Source organism: Sus scrofa, chromosome 6 (genome assembly GCF_000003025.6).
Source record: "Sus scrofa isolate TJ Tabasco breed Duroc chromosome 6, Sscrofa11.1, whole genome shotgun sequence".
In the NCBI taxonomy this organism is placed as follows: Eukaryota; Metazoa; Chordata; class Mammalia; order Artiodactyla; family Suidae; genus Sus; species Sus scrofa.
Window position 1 is genome coordinate 85032181 of NC_010448.4, and position 23212 is coordinate 85055392.

Consider the following 23212-nt stretch of genomic DNA (forward strand, 5'->3'; position numbering starts at 1 on the left):
TAAAAAGCAAAAATAAATAAATAAAAAATAATAATAGGACAAAAAATCAGCACAACCCAGCGGAATCCAGACTTGCAGACTCCTCCCTGTCAAACAGGCCCATGTAACAGATTGAGATCCCTAGAACAAAGACAGTGGAAATGACTCTGACTAGGAACCATGAGGTTGCAGGTTTGATTCCTAGGGTTAAGGATCCAGCGTTGCCATGAGCTGTGATGCAGGTTGCAGACGTGGCTTGGATCCCACGTTGCTGTGGCTGTGGCATAGGCTGGCAGCTGTAGCGTCCATTAGACCCCTAGCCTGGGAACGGCCATGTGCCACAGGTACAGCCCTAAAAAGACAAAAGACAAAAAAAAAAAAAAAAGATTTAGTTGCGATGATACAGAATTAATTACAGCACTGTAAAAATAATGTTTTTACAAGTTACCGCAATAATAGAACTATTTTATTAAACACATAAATGCACTTATTTTGTACAAAACAGGGTAACACATCATCCTTTATTCTGCCCCACGAAGTCACCACTCAAGAACCTTATGTTTAAAAAAAACACACTTGCGGCAGCAATTATTATGACAAGATGAAAGTGCAGTTCTAAAAGTAACAACACACAATTAAAGCGGGGAACAGAAACAGGCAGAAGTTAGTGGGCCTCTTGGCTACCTCTGCTGACGGTCTTTAGTCCTGCTCATCTTCTCTCAACAGGAAACAATTTAGGAACACAAACTCCTGAGTATTATTTAAGTAACACCACCCAACTCTCTGGGATCCTCCCTCTTCCAATTCCATCTGACCTGATGCTGTAACTAAGTTGTAATTTCTTTAAGAAATTCTGCCCTCATTTATATCCCTTTGAGCTTCAAAAAACAGAAGAGGAGTAAGTTTCAAAAGGATGTCAGTTGAGACCTTTTATACAGGAAATTTACTTCCTAGAGTCAACTTGCCAAATATACGCACAGCTGGAGACAACAGATTGCGAAAATAGGTCCAGCTGGAAAATATCTCAGGTACCCGGTTAGATCCAGTTATTCTGCATCTGTGGATTTAAAATGATCATCATCCACAGTTGAATAGATGTGTCCCTCGTTGCTTAGAAAATCCACAGCTTGCCTAGAAGGAAAAAAACAAATGCTGAAGAAAGGAAACTGCCTTTTGGATATGGACGAATATGTAAATGTGACTCATCTCCCTACTTGCTATCTTGGCTGAGAAGAGTTTGTAGCCATTTTGCTCACAAAAAGCTCTTGCACAGAAAAATGCCAGTAAAATTGCAAAACCAAGGTAATCCATGGAAGCAAAGGTTTTTAGGGCTACAATGGATTTTTCTCGCAAACTGTGTAAAGACAAGATAATAGGATCTCATTTCAATACCAGTCTAAGCAAACTGAAACCAGGATCTAAAGCCGTAGTTTAGCTTGCAAGTAATATCTCCTAGTATAAACAGCTATTTAAAAAAAATAGCTTCAGGAGTTCCCGTGGTGGTGCAGTGGTTAACGAATCCGACTAGGAACCATGAGGTTGCGGGTTCAGTCCCTGCCCTTGTTCAGTGGGTTAACGATTCGGCGTTGCCGTGAGCGGTAGTGTAGGTTGCAGACGCGGCTCGGATCTGGCGTTGCTGTGGCTCTGGCGTAGGCCGGTGGCTACAGCTCCGATTCGACCCCTCGCCTGGGAACATCCATATGCCGCGGGAGCGGCCCAAGAAATAGCAAAAAGACAAAAAAAATAAATAAATAAATAAAAATTAAAAAAAAATAAAAAATAAAAAAAATAGCTTCAGAGTTCCTGTTGTGGTGCAGCAGAAATGAATCCGACTAGGAACCATGAGGTTGTGGGTTCGATCCCTGGCCTTGCTCAGTGGATTAAGGATCTGGCGTTGCCGTGAGCTGTGGTGTGGGTCACAGACACAGCTGGGATCCCGCGTTGCTGTGGCTCTGGCATAGGCCTGTGGCTGCAGCTCCGATTAGACCCCTAGCCTGGGAACCTCCACATGCCGCAGGTGCGGCTCTGAAAAGACAAAAAATAAAGAAAGAAATAAAAAATTAAACCACTCTGAGGTACCACCTTACACCAGCCAGAATGGCCATCATCAAAAAGTCTACAAACAATAAGTGCTGGAAAGGGTGTGGAGAAAAAGGAACCCTAGTATACACTGTTGGTGGGATTGTAAATTGGTGCAACCACTGTGGAAAGCAGTATGGAGATTCCTCAGAAAACTAAACAGAGAACTACCATTTGATCCAGCAATCCCACTCCTGGGCATCTACACAGAGAAAACCACGACTTGCAAAGACACATGTACTCCGATGTTCACTGCAGCACTATTTGCAACAGCCAAGACATGGAAACAACCTAAATGTCCAGAGGAGTGGATCAAGAAGATGTGGTACACAACGGAATATTACTCAGCCATTAAAAAGAACGAAATACCAGCATTTTTAGCAACATGGATGGACCTAGAAACTATCACACTAAGTGAAGTCAGCCATACAATGAGACACCAACATCAAATGCTTTCACTGACATGTGGAATCTGAAAAAAGGACAGACTGAACTTCTTTGCAGAACAGATGCTGACTCACAGACATTGAAAAACTTATGGTCTCCAGAGGAGACAGTTTGGGGAGTGGGGGGATGTGCTTGGGTTGTGGGATGGAAATTCTGTGAAATCAGATTGTTATGATCATTATACAACTACAGATGTGATAAATTCATTTGAGTAATAAAAAAATAAAAAAAAGAAATAAAAAATTTAAAAAAATTATAAAAAATAGCTTCTCGGCCATCCACTGACCTTCTAATTTCCCTCTGGGATATAAAGTTGCGGGAAGGAAAGAAAAGGTATGACACCTTCAAATCCTTTTAAGGCCCTCAAGATCAGCGTGAGTTAACACACTGAGTAACATTAACGATTTACAGAGCACCTACTGTGTGACAGCCATTTTGCACCTTATCATCACAGTAACTCTAAGAATTGTTAACCTCATTTATAGGACAAATAATGCAATTAGACCTGAGCATTCTTTTCCATCGAGACCTAGAATGTCAACTGATTCGTAGTAACAGCTATCATAAATACCATAGTACTTGGTTTGTTTGATTAGTTCATTGGACTTAGGAAGCTGCTTGTCTAACGGGTTATCAGGACAAGGATGCTGGAAAAATTGTTGAATTGCTTCAGGTCCAGATAGCATGATGCACATTCTCCACAGTGGGGCAGTAATGCCAATGTGATCACACACCTGAGTTCATTCCTCCAGACTAAACTCCACAAGAGGTATCACGTCAATTTTTGCTCAAACTTATGTCCCCTGCATGTCATGGGACTTAGTATTCATGGAATGAAAAAAATAAATGAGTGAAGTGATGGGTAGCATCATCTCTGTGAGTCCTTCTTCTAGTTTTCCTTGGCTGGGCAACTTCTCTTTGTCTGTCAACAGGTTTTGTTTTTTGTTTTTTAACTCACTTCTCCTTGCCAGGAAACCCTGCTGAAGGGAAATGGGTACAATTCCGGAGCCCTAGCTCACACAAACCAAATACTCACTTGATCGAGGCTACACTCATGTGTTGGAGCTGGTTCTTGAGATCCTGAAAGTTCAGTCCTTCAGGCCGGGGACAAGCCTTAATTAAATTCAGCACCTAAAGATTCAAATCAGAAAGATTTTGGCAACTACTTTGAATTAGCTCCCCTGTGTAAACCAGAGTCCCTTTATAAGAAGGAGTACTTAGCCTTAGCACCAAGAAGGAAGTAACACATTTTATGATTTTCCGTGTCTTACTTTTTTTTTCCTGCTGACTTTTTATTTATTTATTTATTTTTTCCCTAGGGCCGCTCCCATGGCACATGGAAGTTCCCAGGCTAGGGTTCTAATTAGAGCTGTAGCCACCGGCTTACGCCAGAGCCACAGCAATGCCAGATCCGAGCCATGTCTGCGACCTACACCACAGCTCATGGCTGATCCTCAACCCACTGAGCGAGGCCAGGGATTGAATCTGCAACCTCATGATTCCTAGTTAACCACGGCGCCACAACAGGAACTCCCCGTGTCTTACATTTTTAAAGATACTCAGGTGTTTACCTGGTTCTGGGCCACAGTGAGGCCATTTGCTGGCATGAAGCTATTCCCACCAAAGCTCCCAACTTCACCCATTCCTGGATTGCTGACAGGTACTCTCCCTGCTAGGAGCTGGATTAAGAAATAAATTTATAATATTAGCAAATTTGCCAATTTAAACACGGTCCTTGTTTTTTCAAACAGCTTAATAAGTGCTTAACAATAAACAATTTAAGCAGAGTTTTCCCAATAACAATTGCTTACATTGGAAAGGATAGCTGTTATTTAATGAGTACTTCCAAGCGAGGTAACGTCAGCCTCTGAAGAACATCATATCAGAGAGAAAGATACTTCTGGTTCCTCCTTTTCTTTGTGATGTGAGGGGAACCAGAGGAAAAACAGCACTGAGAAGAAAATCACCTGGAGATTTTCTAGAGTGGTATCTATCTTTTTGTGGGGCCTGGGGGCACCTGTGGCATACGGAGGCTCCCAGCCTACGGGTCTAATCGGAGCTACAGCTGCTGGCCTACACCACAGCCACAGCAACATCAGATCTGAGCCACGTCCGTGACCTACACCACAGCTCATGGCAACGCCGGATCCTTAACCCACCGAGTGAGGCCAGGGATCGAACCGCAACCTCATGGTCGAATTCCTTTCTGCTGCACCATGACAGGAAGTCCAAGTGGTGTCTGTCTTTGATGCTCAATGATGCAAGCATTTACTGTGTCAACTAGGCATGATGCATCACAGGGAGAGAAAAAGAGACATGGTTCTCCTCACTCTCTTCTTTTTTTTTAACCACCAAACTTTAAAAAAAAAAAAAAAAAAAAAAGATAGACTCTAGTCACTGTTTTCATTTCCCAGCACTGTTTGGATTCTCACCAAACACACCTTTGAAATCATTCTCACCAGTCACCAATGCCTTTTTTTTTTTTTCCATCTTTTTGCCTTTTCTAGGGCCCGGAGCTGTAGCCACCAGCCTATGCCAGAGCCACAGCAACGCAGGATCCAAGCTGCGTCTGCAAACTACACCACAGCTCACAGCAATGCTGGATCCTTAACCCACTGAGCAAGGCCAGGGATCAAACCCGCAACCTCATGGTTCCTAGTCGGGTTCGTTAACCACTGAGCCACGATGGGAACTCCTAGTCACCAATGCTTTTTAACCAACACACCCAGCAGCCCCTTTCAGTCCTGGTGACCCCTGACCTCTCCAAAGCAGACACTGTTGATCACACTCCGCTCGAAACATATCCCTCCGTAGGCTTCTTGATCCCATGTTCTTCTCATTCTCCAGTTAATTCTCAAACTGTACCTTCTCAGCAGCCCTTCTCAGCCTTTGCTACCTACCTCCCAAGAGGCTGATCGCTCTCCCAGGATTTCATCCCAGTCCTCCTAGGCTACAAATTTTTGTTCCCAACCATTTGCTGAAGACCTCCATCCAGATAATTCACATACTTCCAAGAGTTCACTACTCTCCTCCCCAAATGTGCTCGCCCTGCTATATTCAATCTCAGTTAGTAAACCTGAACCCAGTCCTGCAGACCTCAGCCATCTAAATCTCCATTTGGTCACCTTCCACAGTCTGTCAGACAACCTATTTTTATTTTTTTTTTGTCTTTTTAGGGCCACACCAATGGCATACGGAAGTTCCCAGACTAGGGGTCGAGTTGTGGAGCCAGAGTCACACCAGATCTGAATCACATCCGCAATCTACACTGCAGCTTGCAGCAATGCCAGATCCTTAACCCACTGAGCAATGTCAGGGATCGAATCCACATCCTCATGGATACTCATTGGGTTCTGAACTCACTGAGCCACAATAGGAACTCCACTACAGCCTAGTAACACAACCTTCAGCATAGCTCAAGTCTAGCCTCATCACCCCTGGTCTCCAGACTAGTCCCAGGGGCTAATCTCTCCTATTCCAATCAACCCTCCTCATTGCTACCAAGTAATAACTTCTGATCATGTCTCTTCTCTACCTAAAAGCTTTCAGCTGGCTCCCCCTGCCTGTGAAAATAATGTAAAACTCCTGGACATTCAAGACCCACTACAACGAGACATCGAAATCTGCATTTTATTCTTGACCACCCCCTTTCAATGCACGGACTGTGTGCCATTCACAGATGCTGCTGGATCTGAGCCGTGTCTGCGACCTACACCACAGCTCACAGCAATGCTGGATCTTTTAACCCATTGAGTGAGGCCAGGGATCGAACCTGCATCCTCATGGATACTAGTCAGATTCTTAATCTGCTGAGCCACAACAGGAACTACCCCAAGGGCTTAGAATAATGATTGGCATATACTAGGCCCAATAAAGTGAATGCATTTATCTCCATATCCCTAGTGCATAGCAACGTGCTTGGCACAGACTAGGACGCAACAGCTCATCAGTTCTCTAGTCCCTCCTACTGTAGCCAGTCTTACACCTTGTCACCAGAATCATTTAAGGGCACCCTAATAGGAGAATCAACAAATCCTTTGTGTGTTCCTGGATGGACTTGCCAAACTGAGTTCATATGACGGAAAATAATGTTGAGAAATTTCAATAGGAACCAAGAAATATAGTTTTAGGGACAAAATAATGGTGCATAAAATTTCTTGTTTAGCCAATAGGTTGGAAGGAAAGCAGCAAAATGCTGTCTTAATTGGGGTTTTTCTCTGAATATGGACCAACAACCCTGAAGCTAAGAGCTCAGCCTGTAACTGCGTCTACACCTGAAGGCCGTCTTGGCCTCAGCCATCCGAGCCAGTGGGTCAGGGGAATGTGGAATTTTGAGAGGCACGTGAGTGTTTCATATGGAATAAAATAATATGGTAAAGCTTATGGAGAAGAATTTTGAGGAATGAATGATGCTTTTCTTCTGGCTCAATCTTCAAAATGTCAAGGACATCAAAGCTAGAGCACAGAGTGGTCCATGGTCTTCTGGGGAAGAGAAAAAAATGAAGAGAGTGAAGCGGCTCACCTGGCTGTTAGACTTGTTCAGCAGCATGTGTGCATTGACTACTTCTAGAATATGTGTGGTGAATTCATTCATATCCTCCAGGGGCATGATCTTAAAAGCGACCAGGCTTTTCTTGTTCTATGAAAATAAAGAGAAAAATGTGAACGAAGGATGAGCACATGCTAGTCGATTTCAGGGCCAAACATCGTGGCTCTATTCTTGGTTGTAACATTTTACTAAATGAGAAAAACATGTTACATACTGAAAAATTGTACGTCAAAGTTAATTCAAGTATGGTCAATTAAATATAGTAAAAAACAAAAAACAAAGCTAGCTCAGAGATGTCCAATGACTTACGCAAGGTTATACAACCACAGTCTAGTCTCCAGTCCAGTATCTATTCTTCTGTACCTAATGAATCCTACCAGTGGCAACTGCAGGCTAAGATCTTGTTCTTTCTCTATCTTTCTGTTAGTGTTATATTGAGGGAAACTGTTATTTCGTTTTGAAGAAGAAAATTATGAAATAACTCCAACATAACTCCTACTGAACATGGAGTTTATTTAAGTATCCCAAACTTAAAGCATGACTCCAGAAATTGCTTCATGCAAATACATTTCAACTGTCATTTTTGCCTCTGACTTTACCTGAAAAGATCTCAGATGACCAGCTACTTTCACATATGTTTCTGGAGGAACCACAGTGTTTTCACCACTGGCATCCTAGCAGAAAACACACAAACATATCACTAAGGTTTTAATGATGTTGGTGCAAGCTTCTTTAAAATTTCTAGGTTATGTACAGAAAGAGAAAGTTACAAAGGGCTAAAGGATCCTAATGTAGCACGAACTAGTTTGCCTTAGAATTTAATTTTTAAAATAACATTAGGAATTAGAATAAAAATATCTTGGGAGTTCCTGTCGTGGCACAGCAGAAACGAATCCAACTAGGAACCATGAGGTTGTGGGTTTGATCCCTGGCCTCGCTAGATGGGTTAAGGATCTGGCATTGCCGTGAGCTGTGGTACAGGTCACAGATTCGGCTAAGATCCCATGTTGCTGTGGCTGTGGTGCAGGCTGGCAGCCGTAGCCCTGATTTGATCCCTAGCCTGGGAACTTTCATATGCTGTGGGTGCAGCCCTGAAAAAAAAAGCAGGGGGAAAAAAAAAACCCTCTAAAGGAATTTCCAGTTCCAAGTTCTATGTTACACACATCATTAAAAAAAGTAAACAGCACTCCCATTCTGTGCTCTCAGGCACACAACTTTTTTTCCTTTTTTGGCCTACTTGTGGCATATGGAGCTCCTGGGCCAGGGAACAGATCCAAGCTGCAGTTGTGACCTACGCTGTAGCTGTAGCAGTGCCGGATCTTTCAACCCACTGTGCCAGGGTTGGGGGTCAAACCTGTCCTGGTGCTGCAGAGATGCTGCCAATTCCACTGCGCCACAGTGGGCACTCCAGGCACACAACTTTCTAGTGGATATATTTATTGGCATAGCAATTCTGCTTTTAAAAACTAAGAAAATAATTAAGAACATGCATTAAGATTTAGCTTTAAGAATATTTAACACAGCATAGTGTTGTTGTTTTTTTTTTTTTTGGAGGGGGGGCCACGGCCATGCCATGCAAATTCCCAGGCCAGGGATCAATTCTGTGCCACAGTAGCAACCCAAGCTACAGCAGTGACAACCCCAGGGAACTCCATACAGTGACAATCCACGCACCACCAGGGAACTCCATACAGCATAGTTTTGAATACTAAAACATTCAAACAGCCTAAATATCCAACAAAAGGTGCACATTCATATAATGGGATACTTTATACAGCTGCAAATGATAATGAAGAATTCTATTTATTATCTGTGAAGAACAGCTGTGACTCATGGAAAAAAGCTTATTCCCCATGTGGAGGAATATATACTCATTCTGGTGCAGAATCAGGACTCCAATAATAACTGTTGAATAAATTCTCCTGTATTTTTCTGGGGTACAAAAAATAAAGAAAGCATAACTATCAAGTTAATTCTTCACAGATGCTTGTGGTTTTTGAAGTGAAAATAGCTTACAAAGTACTTATTATCCAAATTGTCTACAATGAATTTATTTTAAAAACAACATCAAAAACCAAAAGCAGCCTTCTTTCCAATTGGAAAACAAAAAGGGTAAAAAGAAAAACAAACAAACAAAAATGGGTAAAAAGCATATAGTTTCTTTCAGTCTATTTTTATGCAGATACTCACACATGCTTCTTTGTAAAAGTGAGGCCACCCAATGGATACTATCTTTTTTTTTTTTTTTTGGTCTTTTTTGCCATTTCTTGGGCCGCTCCCACGGCATATGGAGGTTCCCAGGCTAGGGGTCCAATTGGGAGCTGTAGCCACCAGCCTACACCAGAGCCACAGCAACGTGGGATCCGAGTCGCGTCTGCAACCTACACCACAGCTCAAGGCAACGCCGGATCGTTAACCCACTGAGCAAGGGCAGGGACCGAACCCGCAACCTCATGGTTCCTAGTCAGATTCGTTAACCACTGCGCCACAACGGGAACTCTGGATACTATCTTTTACATGCTCTTCTTCTCTCCACAATTTATGGAAAACACTTCTTTGTGATGATACATACATTTCTATATCATCTGCGGTATTTTACAAATATACCTTGGCTTGATTTATAATCTATTGGTAACACTGAGATTCCTTTGCGTGTTCCATTATTATAAATAATGTGATCATCAACAATCTTACAACCAAATCTTTGCATGTGTCTTTAATTTTTTCCTTAATGTAAACTTCTAGCTGTGGAGTGCAGGTTCAACATTTCTGTGATGGATGATTTTGATCATTGGTTGATTTATGAGAAAGGTTACACTCATAACATCGACGAAGGATGGTATCCACTTCCCCAGATAAACACTGACAAATCACCCGACAAATTAAGTGCCTGTTGTGGTTCCCTCATGGCTCAGGGGGTTAAGGATCCAGTGTTGTCACTGCTGTGACTCTGGTCACAGCAATGGCATGGATTCGATCCCTGGCCTGGGAACTTCCACCTGACATGGGCGAAAAACAAAACAAAACAAATTAAGTGCTTATTGCTCTCAACAGAAGTGGACATTGCCATTTTTTCTTTTCTTTTGCCAATTTAATAAGTTTAAAATGGTATCGATGTTTATTAAACCTACTTTTATTGTTGTTGCAATCTGTATCTCATCTATTATAAATATTTGTGCATTTCTTTGCCCATTTTCCCAAGGTGCAGTAGCTTTTTGCTTTTTTCTTTTGACCACGGCATGTGCAAGTTCCTGCCCCAGGGATCAAACCCATGACACAGCAGCAACCAGAGCAGCTGCAGTGACACGCGGGATTCTTAACCCACTGGGCCACAAAAGAACTCTGCTTTTCTCTTTGTAAGAATATTCATTAATTAAAAATTTTAAATGTTTGTAATATGTTGCAAAAAAATTTCCCTCTCATTTAAACAGTATTTACTGGGGCCCACTATGTACTGATACTGATCTAGGGGCTGGGTGTACAGTGCCAACATAAAAACCCTTATTCTCTGAGTCTGTGTTTTAGTGTGTCCTGTCACTTGCCCTTTGTTTATTCTATTTTGGGAAGTTTAAAACATTTAAAATTTTTATGAAATCAAATGTATTAGCCTTTCATTTTAGGGTTTCTGCCTTTGATATCTTGTTTATGTTTTATTTTTATGAGGACCACTGTTAAAAAGTGAGACTAGGAGTTCTTGTTGTGGTGTAGCCAAAACAAATCCGACTAGGAACCAGGAGGTTGCAGGTTCGATCCCTGGCCTTGCTCAGTGGGTTAAGGATCTGGCGTTGCTGTGAGCTGTGGTGTAGGTTGCAGATGCAGCTCAGATCCTGTGTTGCTGTGGCTGTGGCTGGCAGCTGTACCTCTGGTTGGACCCCTAGCCTGGGAACCTCCATATGCTGTGGGTATGGCCCTGAAAAGCAAAAAAAAAAAAAAGTGATACTAAAAAAGTTCAACATCTCCAAAGTCCCAAAGTAACCCCACCCTGATTCAAACACAACTGCTTACATCTGTGTCAACCCACTGGCGGACATCCATGGGTGCAGCTGTCATGTCATCTATTTTGTAAACAATGTTGGTTGCAGCCTTCTCTGCATGTCTGATTATCCCCACAATAGTCACCTAGACAAGAAGAAAAATAAGTTTGGTTTTCTTAGAAACCAAAGCAACATGAATCTATTTTTAAATGAAGTAAGTTTTATTTCATTCTTCATATGATTGAGTGACTCTTCCACAAATTATTTTACATACCTGTGAAATCTCAACATTCCCAATTTTGAACACTTCATCAACCAGAGTAGCAGAAAGCAGCTGAGATATGGTACAGGGTACAATGTGCTGAGCTCGGGCTCTCTGAAAAAAGTATGCATAAATTCAATTAAGAAAATAATAACTACTGTCCCTTAACACCTCCTATATGCCCAGCACTTTACGGATATTGTAACACTAATCTTCAAAAGAAACCTCATTGTCCCTACTTCACAGAGAAGAAAACCAAGGTTATATAGTTAACCAACGCCATATTCTAAATTTCAAAACCACGTCTGTCTGACTCCAAAGCTCCTGATGACTGGATAAGTTTGTGCTATACTAGGGATCACCAAAATGAGTCAGCCAGAGTGTGGACAGCAAAGGAACATGACCTGCTTCTGGAAGAGACTTTGAAAAGGCAACTCCAGCTTTAGGATGAAGGCAAGCTTGAGCTGGCTTTTCATCACTGATGAGAAGAGATAGTATTTGGAAGGAATTTGGGAAATGGCCAGCAAAGACAGAACTCTGAAGCTCTTCTAAGTTAAAGTATAACAAAAAGTTGGAGGTATATAGCTTTAGGTAGATGTTCTGACAATCCCATGTGAGTATGAGGAAAATGGGATAAGGGCCTGGCCACACGGGACATCTTAAAGGAAAGGGACAGGATGTGACGGGCAGAAGAGGACACCTAAATCACACCCAGAAGCAGCCTAACCATGTATACTCTTATGTTTGTCTCCCACTGGCCAGGGTTTGTTTGGGGGAAATAAAGATGAGTAAAATGGAACAGGATTTGCCCTCAACACATGCTACAAATGTAAATAACAAGCCTGATCTTGAAACACTATAGAATGTGGGATCTTGGAAAAATTTATTGGCAATTTCAAGAAGAGGGAGCATTTAGGCTGGACCCTGAAGCACGAAAATTTTGACAGTGAAAAAATAGTGAGTGAAGAATGTGCATTACAGGAGTTCCCGTTATGGCTCAGTGGTTAATGAATCTGACTAGCATCCATGAGGACGCAGGTTCAATCTCTGGCCTTGCTCAGTGGGCTAACTGCTGAAGCATACTTTTGAACGGTGAATATTGCCAGGATGGTAGAAAGTAAGCCCAGTCAACTACCAGCACACATGTCACAAAAGGTGGCAGCCAGCTGGTGGGCTGAGATTATGGCTCGACCACTCAGGAGCAGTGTGCTCTTGATCACATTTCTTTTTTTCCTTTCTGTTTTTTTTTTTGCTCTGCTTTTTAGGGCCGTACCCACGGCATATGGAGGTTCCCAGGCTAGGGGTCAAGTCGGAGCTATAGCCGATGGCCTACACCACAGCTCACAGCAACATCAGATCCTTAACCCACTGAGCGAGGCCAGGGATCGAACCTGCATCCTCATGGATCCTAGTCGGATTCATTTCTGCAGCGCCAGAATGGGAACTACCCCTGGGGCCATTTATTGAAAGCAACTCTGGGGCAGGCATAACTATATGTAATGTTATTAATCTCACAACAACCTTGTAAGATATGTATCATTAATCCCATTTAGTGGGTGCAAAACTGATTCCCAGTTTTGTAATTGTCCAATGATACCCTGCAAGCAGTGTCAGAGCAATAGTGGAACATAGATCTACTAGACTCCAAAGACCAGGCTCTTTCCACCTTATCAGATGACCTCATTACATTTCATTTAAAAATGACTTCCAGTATGTGAAGAATGTAAAATAGGCTACACATACAAGTTCGGTTTTTCCCACAAGACTAATTCATTAGTTATATTGGTAACTTTCAAAATAAAGCCAAGGAAACAATGTATGCAAAATTAGGAGACGTTTGATTTTTCAAACTTACAAGCACGTCCAGTTTACCACCCTTCCTTCCCCGCCTAAATTTTCTCACAGATGCGTTAGGAGCTTCAGCAGAGGTTAAAATAAAAAGAAATGCGCTTGCAACCTACAGATTTCTTTTCAGCCTGGGAAGGTGTCGGTGATCCAAAGCCCCCAGGGGACTGTGTGTAGCCGCCGGCTCCCCCAAAGGAGGAGCTGCTATAGCTTTCAAATCCACCTGGTTTTAAACAACAGCAGTATTAATACTTGTGCCACCCTCCAAGCCTCTGAAAAATCCGCAAGTCCCCCCAGACTTCACCCCAACCACTCCCAGAGTCTCCCTAACCTTCCCACCATCTTCCCTACGACCCGCACGCCCCCATCACCGGCCCTCGCCCGCCCCCTGCCGCCACACGCCTCCCCGGGCCCTCCCTTGCTAAATCCTTCTTGCGATTCTCATCAGGCGCCCCACTCATCATTACTATTCCACATCTTGGTCACTATTCCCTCAGTGTAGAGCTCCAGAAGGCTCCGGTCCGGTGGGTTAGCCGAACCCCCTCAGGACTCCGCTGTTGCAGCTGCGCTGTATCTACTTTTCGCTGGAGCCACAAACTCCTTCCCGCGAAGGACGGAGCCAATCAGAGTCCAGAGCGTTTCTCCCCTCAGCCAATCAATGCTTAAGAATCCCACGCCTTTTCCCGCCTTCCCGCGCCGAGCTCCGGAGAATGCGCACTTCGCTCCGGGAAGATCCGAAGCCTCTGCAGCCATCGTTACTTAGGGCAAAATAGGCTGCGGCTGCGGAAGGGAGACCTGAGAGATGCAAAGATAGGCCAGTGTCTCAAGAAAATAACCAATCAAGGAGTTCACTTGTGGCCCAGCAGGTTAAGGATCCGGAGATGGCTTGAGTCGGATCCCTCACCCGAGATGCTGTGGGCGGTTGCCCAAAAAGTAAAAGATGAGAACCAATCTGGATGATACTTCCACATCTCAGGCCGTTTAATCCCACCCCCGGCAACTGACTGACACTTTACATCACTTCCTTTGTTCCGTGTCTTGTTTCGTCCAAAACCTTACCAATCGAGTGATGCCTCCTAAAGCGTTATAGTAGTAGGACTTGCCATTAGCACAATATATACACATACGGGGAGCTCAATGTAGTAATTTCATTGCACCTCGTGGGGTTGCGTATTCTTTTCCATAAAGAGCCAGGTTCAGTTCTGGTATTGCCATCCCGTCGTCCTGATTCTCCGCAGAGAAGCTGTGAGAAGCCTACAGTCTTTTTCCCAGAATGGCAAAAGATCTGAGGATGACATCCCCCCAACCTTTCTGTCCCCACCCCAGTCTAGTCCGGATCCGTATCCTCGGTTGCTTCAACTATTCTTCATGTAATACGGTTGTGTCCCTCTTACGTTTTTCTTTTCTTTTTTGTGGTCTTTTGTCCTTTTAGGGCCGCACCCGCGGCATGTGGAGGTTCCCAGGCTAGGGGGTCTAATCAGAGCGTCTGCAGCCTACACCACAGCTCACAGCAACGCCTGATCCTTAACCCACTGAGCAAGGCCAGGGATCGAACCCACAACCTCATGGCTCCTAGTCGGATTTATTTCTGCTGCTCCAGGACGGGAACTCCGTGTCCCTCCTATGGAGAGTGGAACATGTCTGTCAGTTCTTTGCTCTAAATACTACTACACTGTTAGGAACAGATCCTCATTTATAATTTAAAAATATTTATTGATATCTCTTGTTCCAAGCTTTGTGCTGGCCACTGGGATTCAGTGGCAAATAACGAAGACATGGTCCCTGGGTTTCTGGGCCATTGCATTTCCTTTTGCTAAAACTGCAGACACTTTCTTCTCTCTCTCTCTGTCTTTTTTTTTTTTTTTTTTGTCTTTTGTCTTTTTAGGGCCGCACCTGTGGCATATGGATGTTCCCAGGCTAAAGGTCCAATCGGAGCTGTGGCTGCTGGCCTACACACCACAGCCACGGCAATGCCAGATCGAGCCATGTCCATGACCTACACCACAGCTCATGGCAACGCCAGATCCTTAACGCACTGAGTGAGGCCAGGGATCGAACCGAAACCTCATAGTTCCTAGTTGGATTCCCTTTCTGCTGTGCCATGAAGGGAACTCCATGCAGGTATTGTCTTAAACATTTTACATTTTCTAACACAATCCTATGAGGTAGGTAAGTACTGCTGTTGTCCCTGTTTTTACAGATGAGGAAACTGAGGCTAAGTTGGGGGAGTCTTCATAAACCCAGGAAGTCTGATTCCATCAACCAATGTAATTACCATGCCTTCCTGAACATCCTAGAACAGTGTCACAAACTCAAAAGACAACTGGGGGAGTTCCCATCGTGGCACAGTGGAAACGAATCCAACTAGGAACCATGAGGTTGCGGGTTTGATCCCTGGCCTTGCTCGTGGATTAAGGATCTGGCATTGCCATGAGCTGTGGTGTAGGTCAGAGATGTGGCTCAGATCTGGCATTGCCATGGCTCTGGCGTAGGCCAGTAGCTACAGTTCCGATTAGAACCCTAGCCTGGGAACCTCCATATGCCACAGGTGTGGTCCTAAAAGGACAAAAGACAAAAAAAAAAAAAAAAAAAAAAGATAACTGGGGTCTGCAGGAAAACAGAAGATAGAGTGGATTGGATAAGAGGGGGGATCTTTTTTTTTTTTTTTAAACTTTCCCCCTCCAGATTAGGAAAAACAACCACACAGGCATAATGGCAAATAGCAACTGACATAAAGAATGTGGGCTCAGGGTTGCCACGTCATCTGTTTTTTTTTGGCAGATGCTGGAAGGCTGCACTTTTATGTAAAAATGTCTAAATTTTAAGTGTTCATAAGTAAATTTTAAAATTAAAACACACTACATAGGTGTTCCCGTTGTGGCTCAGTGGTAATGAATCCAGCTAGTATCCCTGAGGATGCAGGTTCGATCCCTGGCCTTGCTCTATTGACAGATGTGGTGTAGGTTGCAGATGTAGCTCGGATTGCGTTGCTGTGGTGTTGGCTGGTAGCTGTAGCTCTGATTTGACCCCTAGCCTGGGAACTTCCATATGCTGCAGCCCTAAAAAGCAAAAACAAAAAAAAAAACAAAACAAACAAACAAAAAACCCAAAAAACTATGTAAGTCAAAGAAAAAATATCTATGGCCCAGAATGTTGCTTGTGTGCCATTTCCTTCCTGTATAAGTTCTGTCAGCCTCCAAGTGATTGCTGAGAAATAAATAAGATACAACCAAGAACAAAAGTCATACCAAGATAACACTATTGTATTAAGCCTAACGTGATTGAAACTTATGTAGTCTGACAAGTAAGAGCATATTTATGATATGTGGGATAAAATATTTGCAATCAAGGGTATCTGGAAATTTAAAATGTGGGTTCACTTGGGGGTAATCAGCCTCATTTGGGGTTCAAGTAGTATAAATTCAGCTGAGAAGATCATAATTTTTTTTGTCTTTTTAGGGTTGCACCTGCGGCATATGGAAGTTCCCGGGCTAGGGGTCCAATTGGAGCTGGAGCTGCTAGCCTACACCATAGCCAAAGCAATGCAGGATCTGAGCCACATCTGTGACCTACACCACAGCTCATGGCAACACTGGATCCTTAACCCATCGAGCAAGGCCAAGGATGTTAGTCAGATTCATTAGTCCTCATGGATGTTAGATTCATTTCCACTGAGCCCTGATGGGAACTCCCAAGAAGATCATACTTTTAAAAATAAAGTGAGAATGTCTTAAAATTTAACAATGCAAAATATCAAAATAAGATTTTCCACATTTATTCAAGAGTTTGATGATTTAATTGAGCAGAAGTCTCAGTTCTTAATTGGCTCTAAAATAATTGGCATTTACCTTTTAGGGGGGAAGAGGGGCAGTGAATTTGTCTCTCAAGGTTTAGTTTCATCAAGTCGAAGTCTTCTTGTCACCTGGAAGTGATTTCTGAGAGGTCTTCCATTTCCCTCTCCAGGTAGACTGCTATCAGGGAAAACCATAGCAAAACTGAGAAGAGGGGAAATCGTCCTTTAAAAACAATCTGGTCTTGTGTACAGCAGAAATTTGTACAACATTGGAAATCAACCATACTTCAATTAAGAAAATTTTTTTAAATCTGGCAACACACCCATCAGGATGCTTTTTTTTTTTTTTTTTTTTTTTTTTTTTTTTTTTTAGGGCTGTGCTTGAGACATATGGAAGTTCCCAGTCTAGGGGTTGAATTGGAGCTGCAGCTGCCGGCCTTCGCCACAGCCACAATAGTGCCAGATCCAAGCCGCATCTTCGGCCTACACCACAGCTCACAGCCATGCTGGATCCTTAACCTACTGAGCAAGGCCAGGGATCGAACTGCATACCCATGGATTTAGTTGGATTCTTTACCGCTGAACTACAATGGGAACTCCTAGGATGGCTACTTTTTAAGAAATAAAAAACTGGTTGTTGGTGAGGATGTGGAGAAGTGGAATCCTCGGACACTGTTGGTGGGGATATAAAATTGTGCAGCCACTATGAAAAACACTATGACAGTTCTTCAAAAAATTGAAAACAGAATCATCATGTGATCCAGCAGTTCCATTTCTGGCTATATAACCCAAAGAACTGAAAGCAGGGACTCAGCTACTTGTATACCCATGTTCAGAGCAGCGTGATTCACAAAAGCCAAAAGATGGAAGCAAGTCTCTATTGACAGATGAATGGATGAACAAAATGTGATATGGAGGTGCAATGGAATATTGCTCAGCCTTTAAAAAGGAAGGAAATTCTGATACATGCTAAATATGGATGAACCTTGAGGACATTATGCTAGGTGAGATAAGCCAGTCACAAAGGACAAATATTATATGATTCCACTTATATGAGGTACACAGAAGAGTCAAATTCATAGGAACAGGAAGTAAATAGTGGTTACCAGGGCTTGGGGAGAGGGAGGAAGGGGGAGTTGTCATTTAATGGATATGGTTTCCATTCGGGAAGATTAAAAAATTCTGGAGATGGAAAGTGGTTTGTTTGGACAACAGGAATATAGCTAATGCCACTGAACTGTACTTGAAAATGGTTAACATGGGGAGTTCCCGTCATGGCTCAGTGGTTAATGAATCTGACTAGGAACCATGAGGTTGCGGGTTTGATCCCTGGCCTTGCTCAAGTGGGTTATGGATCCTGTGTTGCTGTGGCTGTGGTGTAGGCTGGCAGCTACAGCTCTGATTAGACCCCTGGCCTGGGAACCTCCATATGCTGCGGGAGCGGCCCAAGGAAATGGCAAAAAGACAAAAAAAAAAAGAAAAGAAAAGAAAATGGTTAACATGATACATTTTGTTATTAGAATTTTATCACACTGAAAAAAATTGAATCCACCTATGTTTACTGAGTGCATACCGCATGCCAGATACATGCATTATCTCTGCTAAATTCTTCACGTGCATTATCTCCCCAAATTTTTGACCTGCCATTTTAACCTCCCAGTTGATCTTGCCGCCACATTATAAACACACACATTTTATTTATTTATTTATTTGTTTGTTTGTTTTGTCTTTTTGTCTTTTTAGGGCCACACCTGTGACATATGGAGGTTCCCGGGTTAGGCGTCCAATCGGAGCTACACTTGCTGGCCTACCCCACAGCCACAGCAACATGGGATCCGAGCTGCGTCTGCGATCTGCACCACATCTCAGGGTAATGCCAGATCCTTAACCCACTGAGCGAGGCCAGGGATCAAACCCTCAACCTCCTAGTTCCTAGTTGGATTCATTAACCACTGAGCCATCATGGGAACTCCTGTGACGAATTTTCATTTGGACTTAATTTTTTGTTCAATTTTTTGAACAGTGAGGTTTTTTTTTGTTTTTTTTTTTTTTTTTTTTTTTTTTTGTCTTTTTGCCTCTTCTAGGGCTGCTCCATGGCATATGGAGGTTCCCAGGCTAGGGGGTCCAATCGGAGTTGTAGCCGCCGGCCCACACCACAGTCACAGCAATGCAGGATCCAAGCCGCGTCTGGGACCTACACCACAGCTCACAGCAACACCGGATCCTTAACCCCCTGAGCAAGGCCAGGGATCGAACCCGCAACCTCATGGTTCCTAGTCGGATTCGTTAACCACTGAGCCATGACAGGAACTCCTGAACAGTGAGATTTAACCATTTCAAATTTTTTCCATTTTCAATTTTGCAGAAATCATTTTTTTTTCTTTTTTCTTTTTTGGCTGCCCTGCAGCATATGGAGTTCCTGGGCCAGGGATCAGATTTGAGCTTCTCGCTGGATCCTTAACCCGCTGTGCCAGGCTGGGGATTGAACCTGTGTCCCAGTGCTCCCAAGATGCCACAGATCCCATTGTGCCACAGTGGTAACTCAGCAGAAGTCGTTTTTATGTGAATCAGTTTTTTCTGGGGCAAACCTTATACTGAGGGTTAAATTCATGATTCAAACTTAAGTCATATCACATGTTTCTGGTTTTTCACATCTGCTACTATGGTTTCCTGGGTGCTCATTTCTACAAGTACAATTTGTATTTGGGGGATTTCTGGTAGTTTCCAGTGTTATACACAAGATGTGATGCTCTTTTTTCTTTTTTAAACTGGATAGAGTAGCCATTTTCAGTTTTATATAGTACTGATTATTTCTACCAGTAATAATCATTATGGAATTGGATAATACTGATAGAAAAATGTTGATATCAAAGAGGCTTTTATAGGTTGTGCAGAACACCCAGAGGTATTGTTTAATTATTGAATGCTCAATTTATTGAACTCTTACAGCTAATAAACCCTAAAATCAATCTTTTGGGTATTTAAACAAATGAATTTAAATATCCTTAATTTTTTCTAATGTTTTTAATTCAAGTTTTAGTATGGCTGATTCTTATGAATATTTCAAATATCTTAAAGAGCAGACAAAATACAAAAATGATAGTTGATTCTGAAGCTAATGAAGTTTAGGTTTCAGGGCCTCATCCTTGCACAGCCTCTTCCAAGGCCCATCTTTTGTCCAGATTCCTGTTTACTTTAATACCTTACTTTGCATTCTTTTTCCTAAATAGGGCCACACAAATTGTTTAAGCCTCAAGCCCCACAAAACCTGGAGCCTCCTGTGCCCTGATTCCTTCATTTATTTTGTTACCATCCTCCGATTTCTATAATATTATTTTTATTCCTTTCTGGGGTTTCAGAAATCCATAGGCCTGAAAAAAAAAAAGAGAGAGAGAGAGAGATTTTCTTAGTGCAATTCAGGTTATTGGATCTGGGTCTTCAATCAATTGATTTTTGGTCAGGACTCAAGACTTGCTTGTGTGGTCCAAGAGGACTGTCATCAGGCCACAGATGACTGAGCTTCCCTTTTGGGAAGTGACAACACCAGATCCTTAACTCCCTGCTCCACAAGGGAACTCCTGTAAGACTGTTTAAATCATACCTTTCTCTTAGGTTTTGTTTCTCAAAATCATGGGCTTGCAAACTATATCCAATCTCTTGGGGGCAGACCACGATAGAAGAGAATATAACAAAAGGATATATCTATATATATGTATATGTGTGTGTATACATATATTTAACTGCGTAACTTTGCTGTTCAACTGGCACAACATTGTAAATCAAATTTACTTTTTATTTATTTATTTATTGTCTTTTTGCCTTTTCTAGGGCCGCTTCTGCGGCATATGGAGGTTCCCAGGCTAGGGATCTAATCAGAGCTGTGGCCACTGGCCTACACCAGAGCCACAGCAGCTCGAGATCCGAGCCGCATCTGCAACCTACACTGCAGCTCACGGCAACGCCAGATCCTTAACCCACTGAGCAAGGCCAGGGATCGAACCCGCAACCTCATGGTTCCTAGTTGGATTCATTAACCACTGAGCCATGACAGGAACTCCAAATTTACTTTAATAAAAATTAAATTTAGGAGTTCCTATTGTGGCACAGCAGAAATGAATCCAACTAGGAACCATGAGGTTGCGGGTTCAGTCCCTGGTCTCGTTCAGTGGGTTAGGGATCCAGTGTTGCCATGAGTTGTGTAGGTAGCAGACGTGACTCGGATCTGGCATTGCTGTGGCTGTGGTATAGGCCAGCAGCTGTAGCTCTGATTAGACCCCTAGCCTGGGAACCTCCATATGCCGAGGGTGCAGCCCTAAAAAAGGAAAAAAAAAAGCAAAATAAAAAAATCTTAGGCTTTCAGTCTCACTAAGGTGGTGTTATATAAATTTTTTTACTGTTTGATACATTGATGGGAATTTTGCAAGTTTGAAACTACGTGTATTCCTATTGAGGTATTATGTTGTTATACTCTTAGGGCCACCTGGAGGCTTCACGTTCTAGAAGAGGAGGTAGAGAATCTCTGGGCTTAGCAGGACTCTAGGATGGTTGGCTAATTAGCTCTTGGCGTGCCCTGTCATCCTCCCCTTCATCTCGGTTATTGTGTGTGAGCAGCCCAGCCTATCAGCCCGTCTTGTTCTGGGCACAGTTCCCATTGTCTGGAAGTATTTGACTTCTCAGAGGCCAGTGAATTGCTTCTTTACCCAGATGGGAACAGTTCATATGTATACTTTATAAATAGGCATCTAATTAATAAAAGAAGCAAAGTATCCATGTGTGTTTATTTATTAAAATAAAAAAGTTAGGGAGGCATTCCCATCATGGTTCAGCAGTTAACGAATCTGACTAGGGTCCATGAGGATGCAGGTTTGATCCCTGGCCTTGCTGGGTGGATTAAGGGTCTGGCGAGCTGTGGCACAGGCCACTGGCTGTAGCTCCAGTTGGACCCCTAACCTGGGAACTTCCATCTGCCTCAGGTGCGGCCCTAAAAAGCAAACAAACAAAAAAAAAAGTTAGGGAGTTTCTGTCGTGGCTCAACTACCTTTTGGTGCTCTTTTTCTATTTGGATTGCTATCATGAGTGCATGGCCTTTCACAGATACAAATTTTTCTAATAACTGTGATAAAATAACTATCATGTCAATATTAATGCCACAGTTGTCACAGTAAGGTTGGTTCCTTTGACTTACCAGCACTGCTGATTTTTTTTTTTTTTTCTGGCACCAGGAAGACGTTCCATCCCATCCAGCCTGATTTTTTTTCTTTTCCCAAGACACAGACTCAGAGCCCCTCCTTTGAATGGAGAATGATACAGGGGACTGCTGCTCTTAGAGCTCTCTTAGTAGTCACTCAGGGAGGGAAACATTTATTTCTTTATTTATTTAGCTTTTTTTTTTTTTAGGGAACTTCCCGGGCTAGGGGTCCAATCCGAGTTACAGCTGCCAGCCTACACCACAGCCACCGCAGTGAGGGATCTGAGCCGTGTCTGCGACCTCCACCACAGCTCATGGCAACACCGGATCCCCAACCCACTGATCGAAGCCAGAGACTGAACCCGCATCCTCATGAATACTAGTCAGATTTGTTTCCCCTGTGCCACAACGGAACTCCTGGGAAACATTCATTTTTTTAAGGTTTGGAGTTTACATTTATTTTACCAGTTTAGCATAACATGTTGCTGTACCTCACATTTGTAACACTGATAGAAAAACCGTGGGTAGTTTTTTTTTTTTTTTAATATCTTGGAGCAAAGGGCATTAGATTGGCAAAGACGTAGGATCTTGGTGTGCCTCTGGGTTGAGAGGGCAGGATCAAAGGTTCTGCTTTATTCACTCAATCTTTACAACAACCAAATGAAGTAAGCACTGCTGTCATCCTCATTTTACAGATGAGAGCACAGTTTCCCAGCTTTCTCTAAGTCACAGTCACATGTAGAAAATAGCAGTCATGTGACCCCAGCACTAAACACATGAGGCTGGCGAGGCCAAAGGTGCCGGCTGACCAGTTTGCCTAGGGACTTCCCAGGTTTAAAACTCAAAGCCTCTTGTCCTAGACACCCCTCCAGTCTCAGTCAAACCAAGATGGTTAGTCACCCTTCAGAGATGTCTAGCCAAGGTCTCTCTGGCTGTACCACGCCCAGCCTGCCTGGCTGACCTATGGATGAATGTCTCCTTTCTCCGGTACTTTTAATGACGCACTGGTCTTCCTGGACCTTCCGGGTGAGACTGAGTAATCAGCTTACAGTCACGGAGCTAATAAAATGAGGAACTGAATTGCACCAGCTCTATG

The 23212-nt window shown here is 43.0% G+C and overlaps 1 protein-coding gene across 1 annotated transcript; it reads right to left on the reverse strand.

Moving 5' to 3' along the window:
- Positions 424–13719, reverse strand: RPA2 (replication protein A2). The gene is made up of 9 exons (NM_001244942.1): positions 13603–13719; positions 13252–13358; positions 11303–11404; positions 11060–11173; positions 7654–7728; positions 7028–7144; positions 4077–4184; positions 3542–3636; positions 424–1110 (listed from the first exon to the last, which is right to left on the reverse strand). The coding sequence occupies exons 1-9, from the start codon at positions 13610–13612 to the stop codon at positions 1026–1028; spliced, it is 813 nt and encodes a 270-aa protein (NP_001231871.1). The 5' UTR covers positions 13613–13719; the 3' UTR covers positions 424–1025.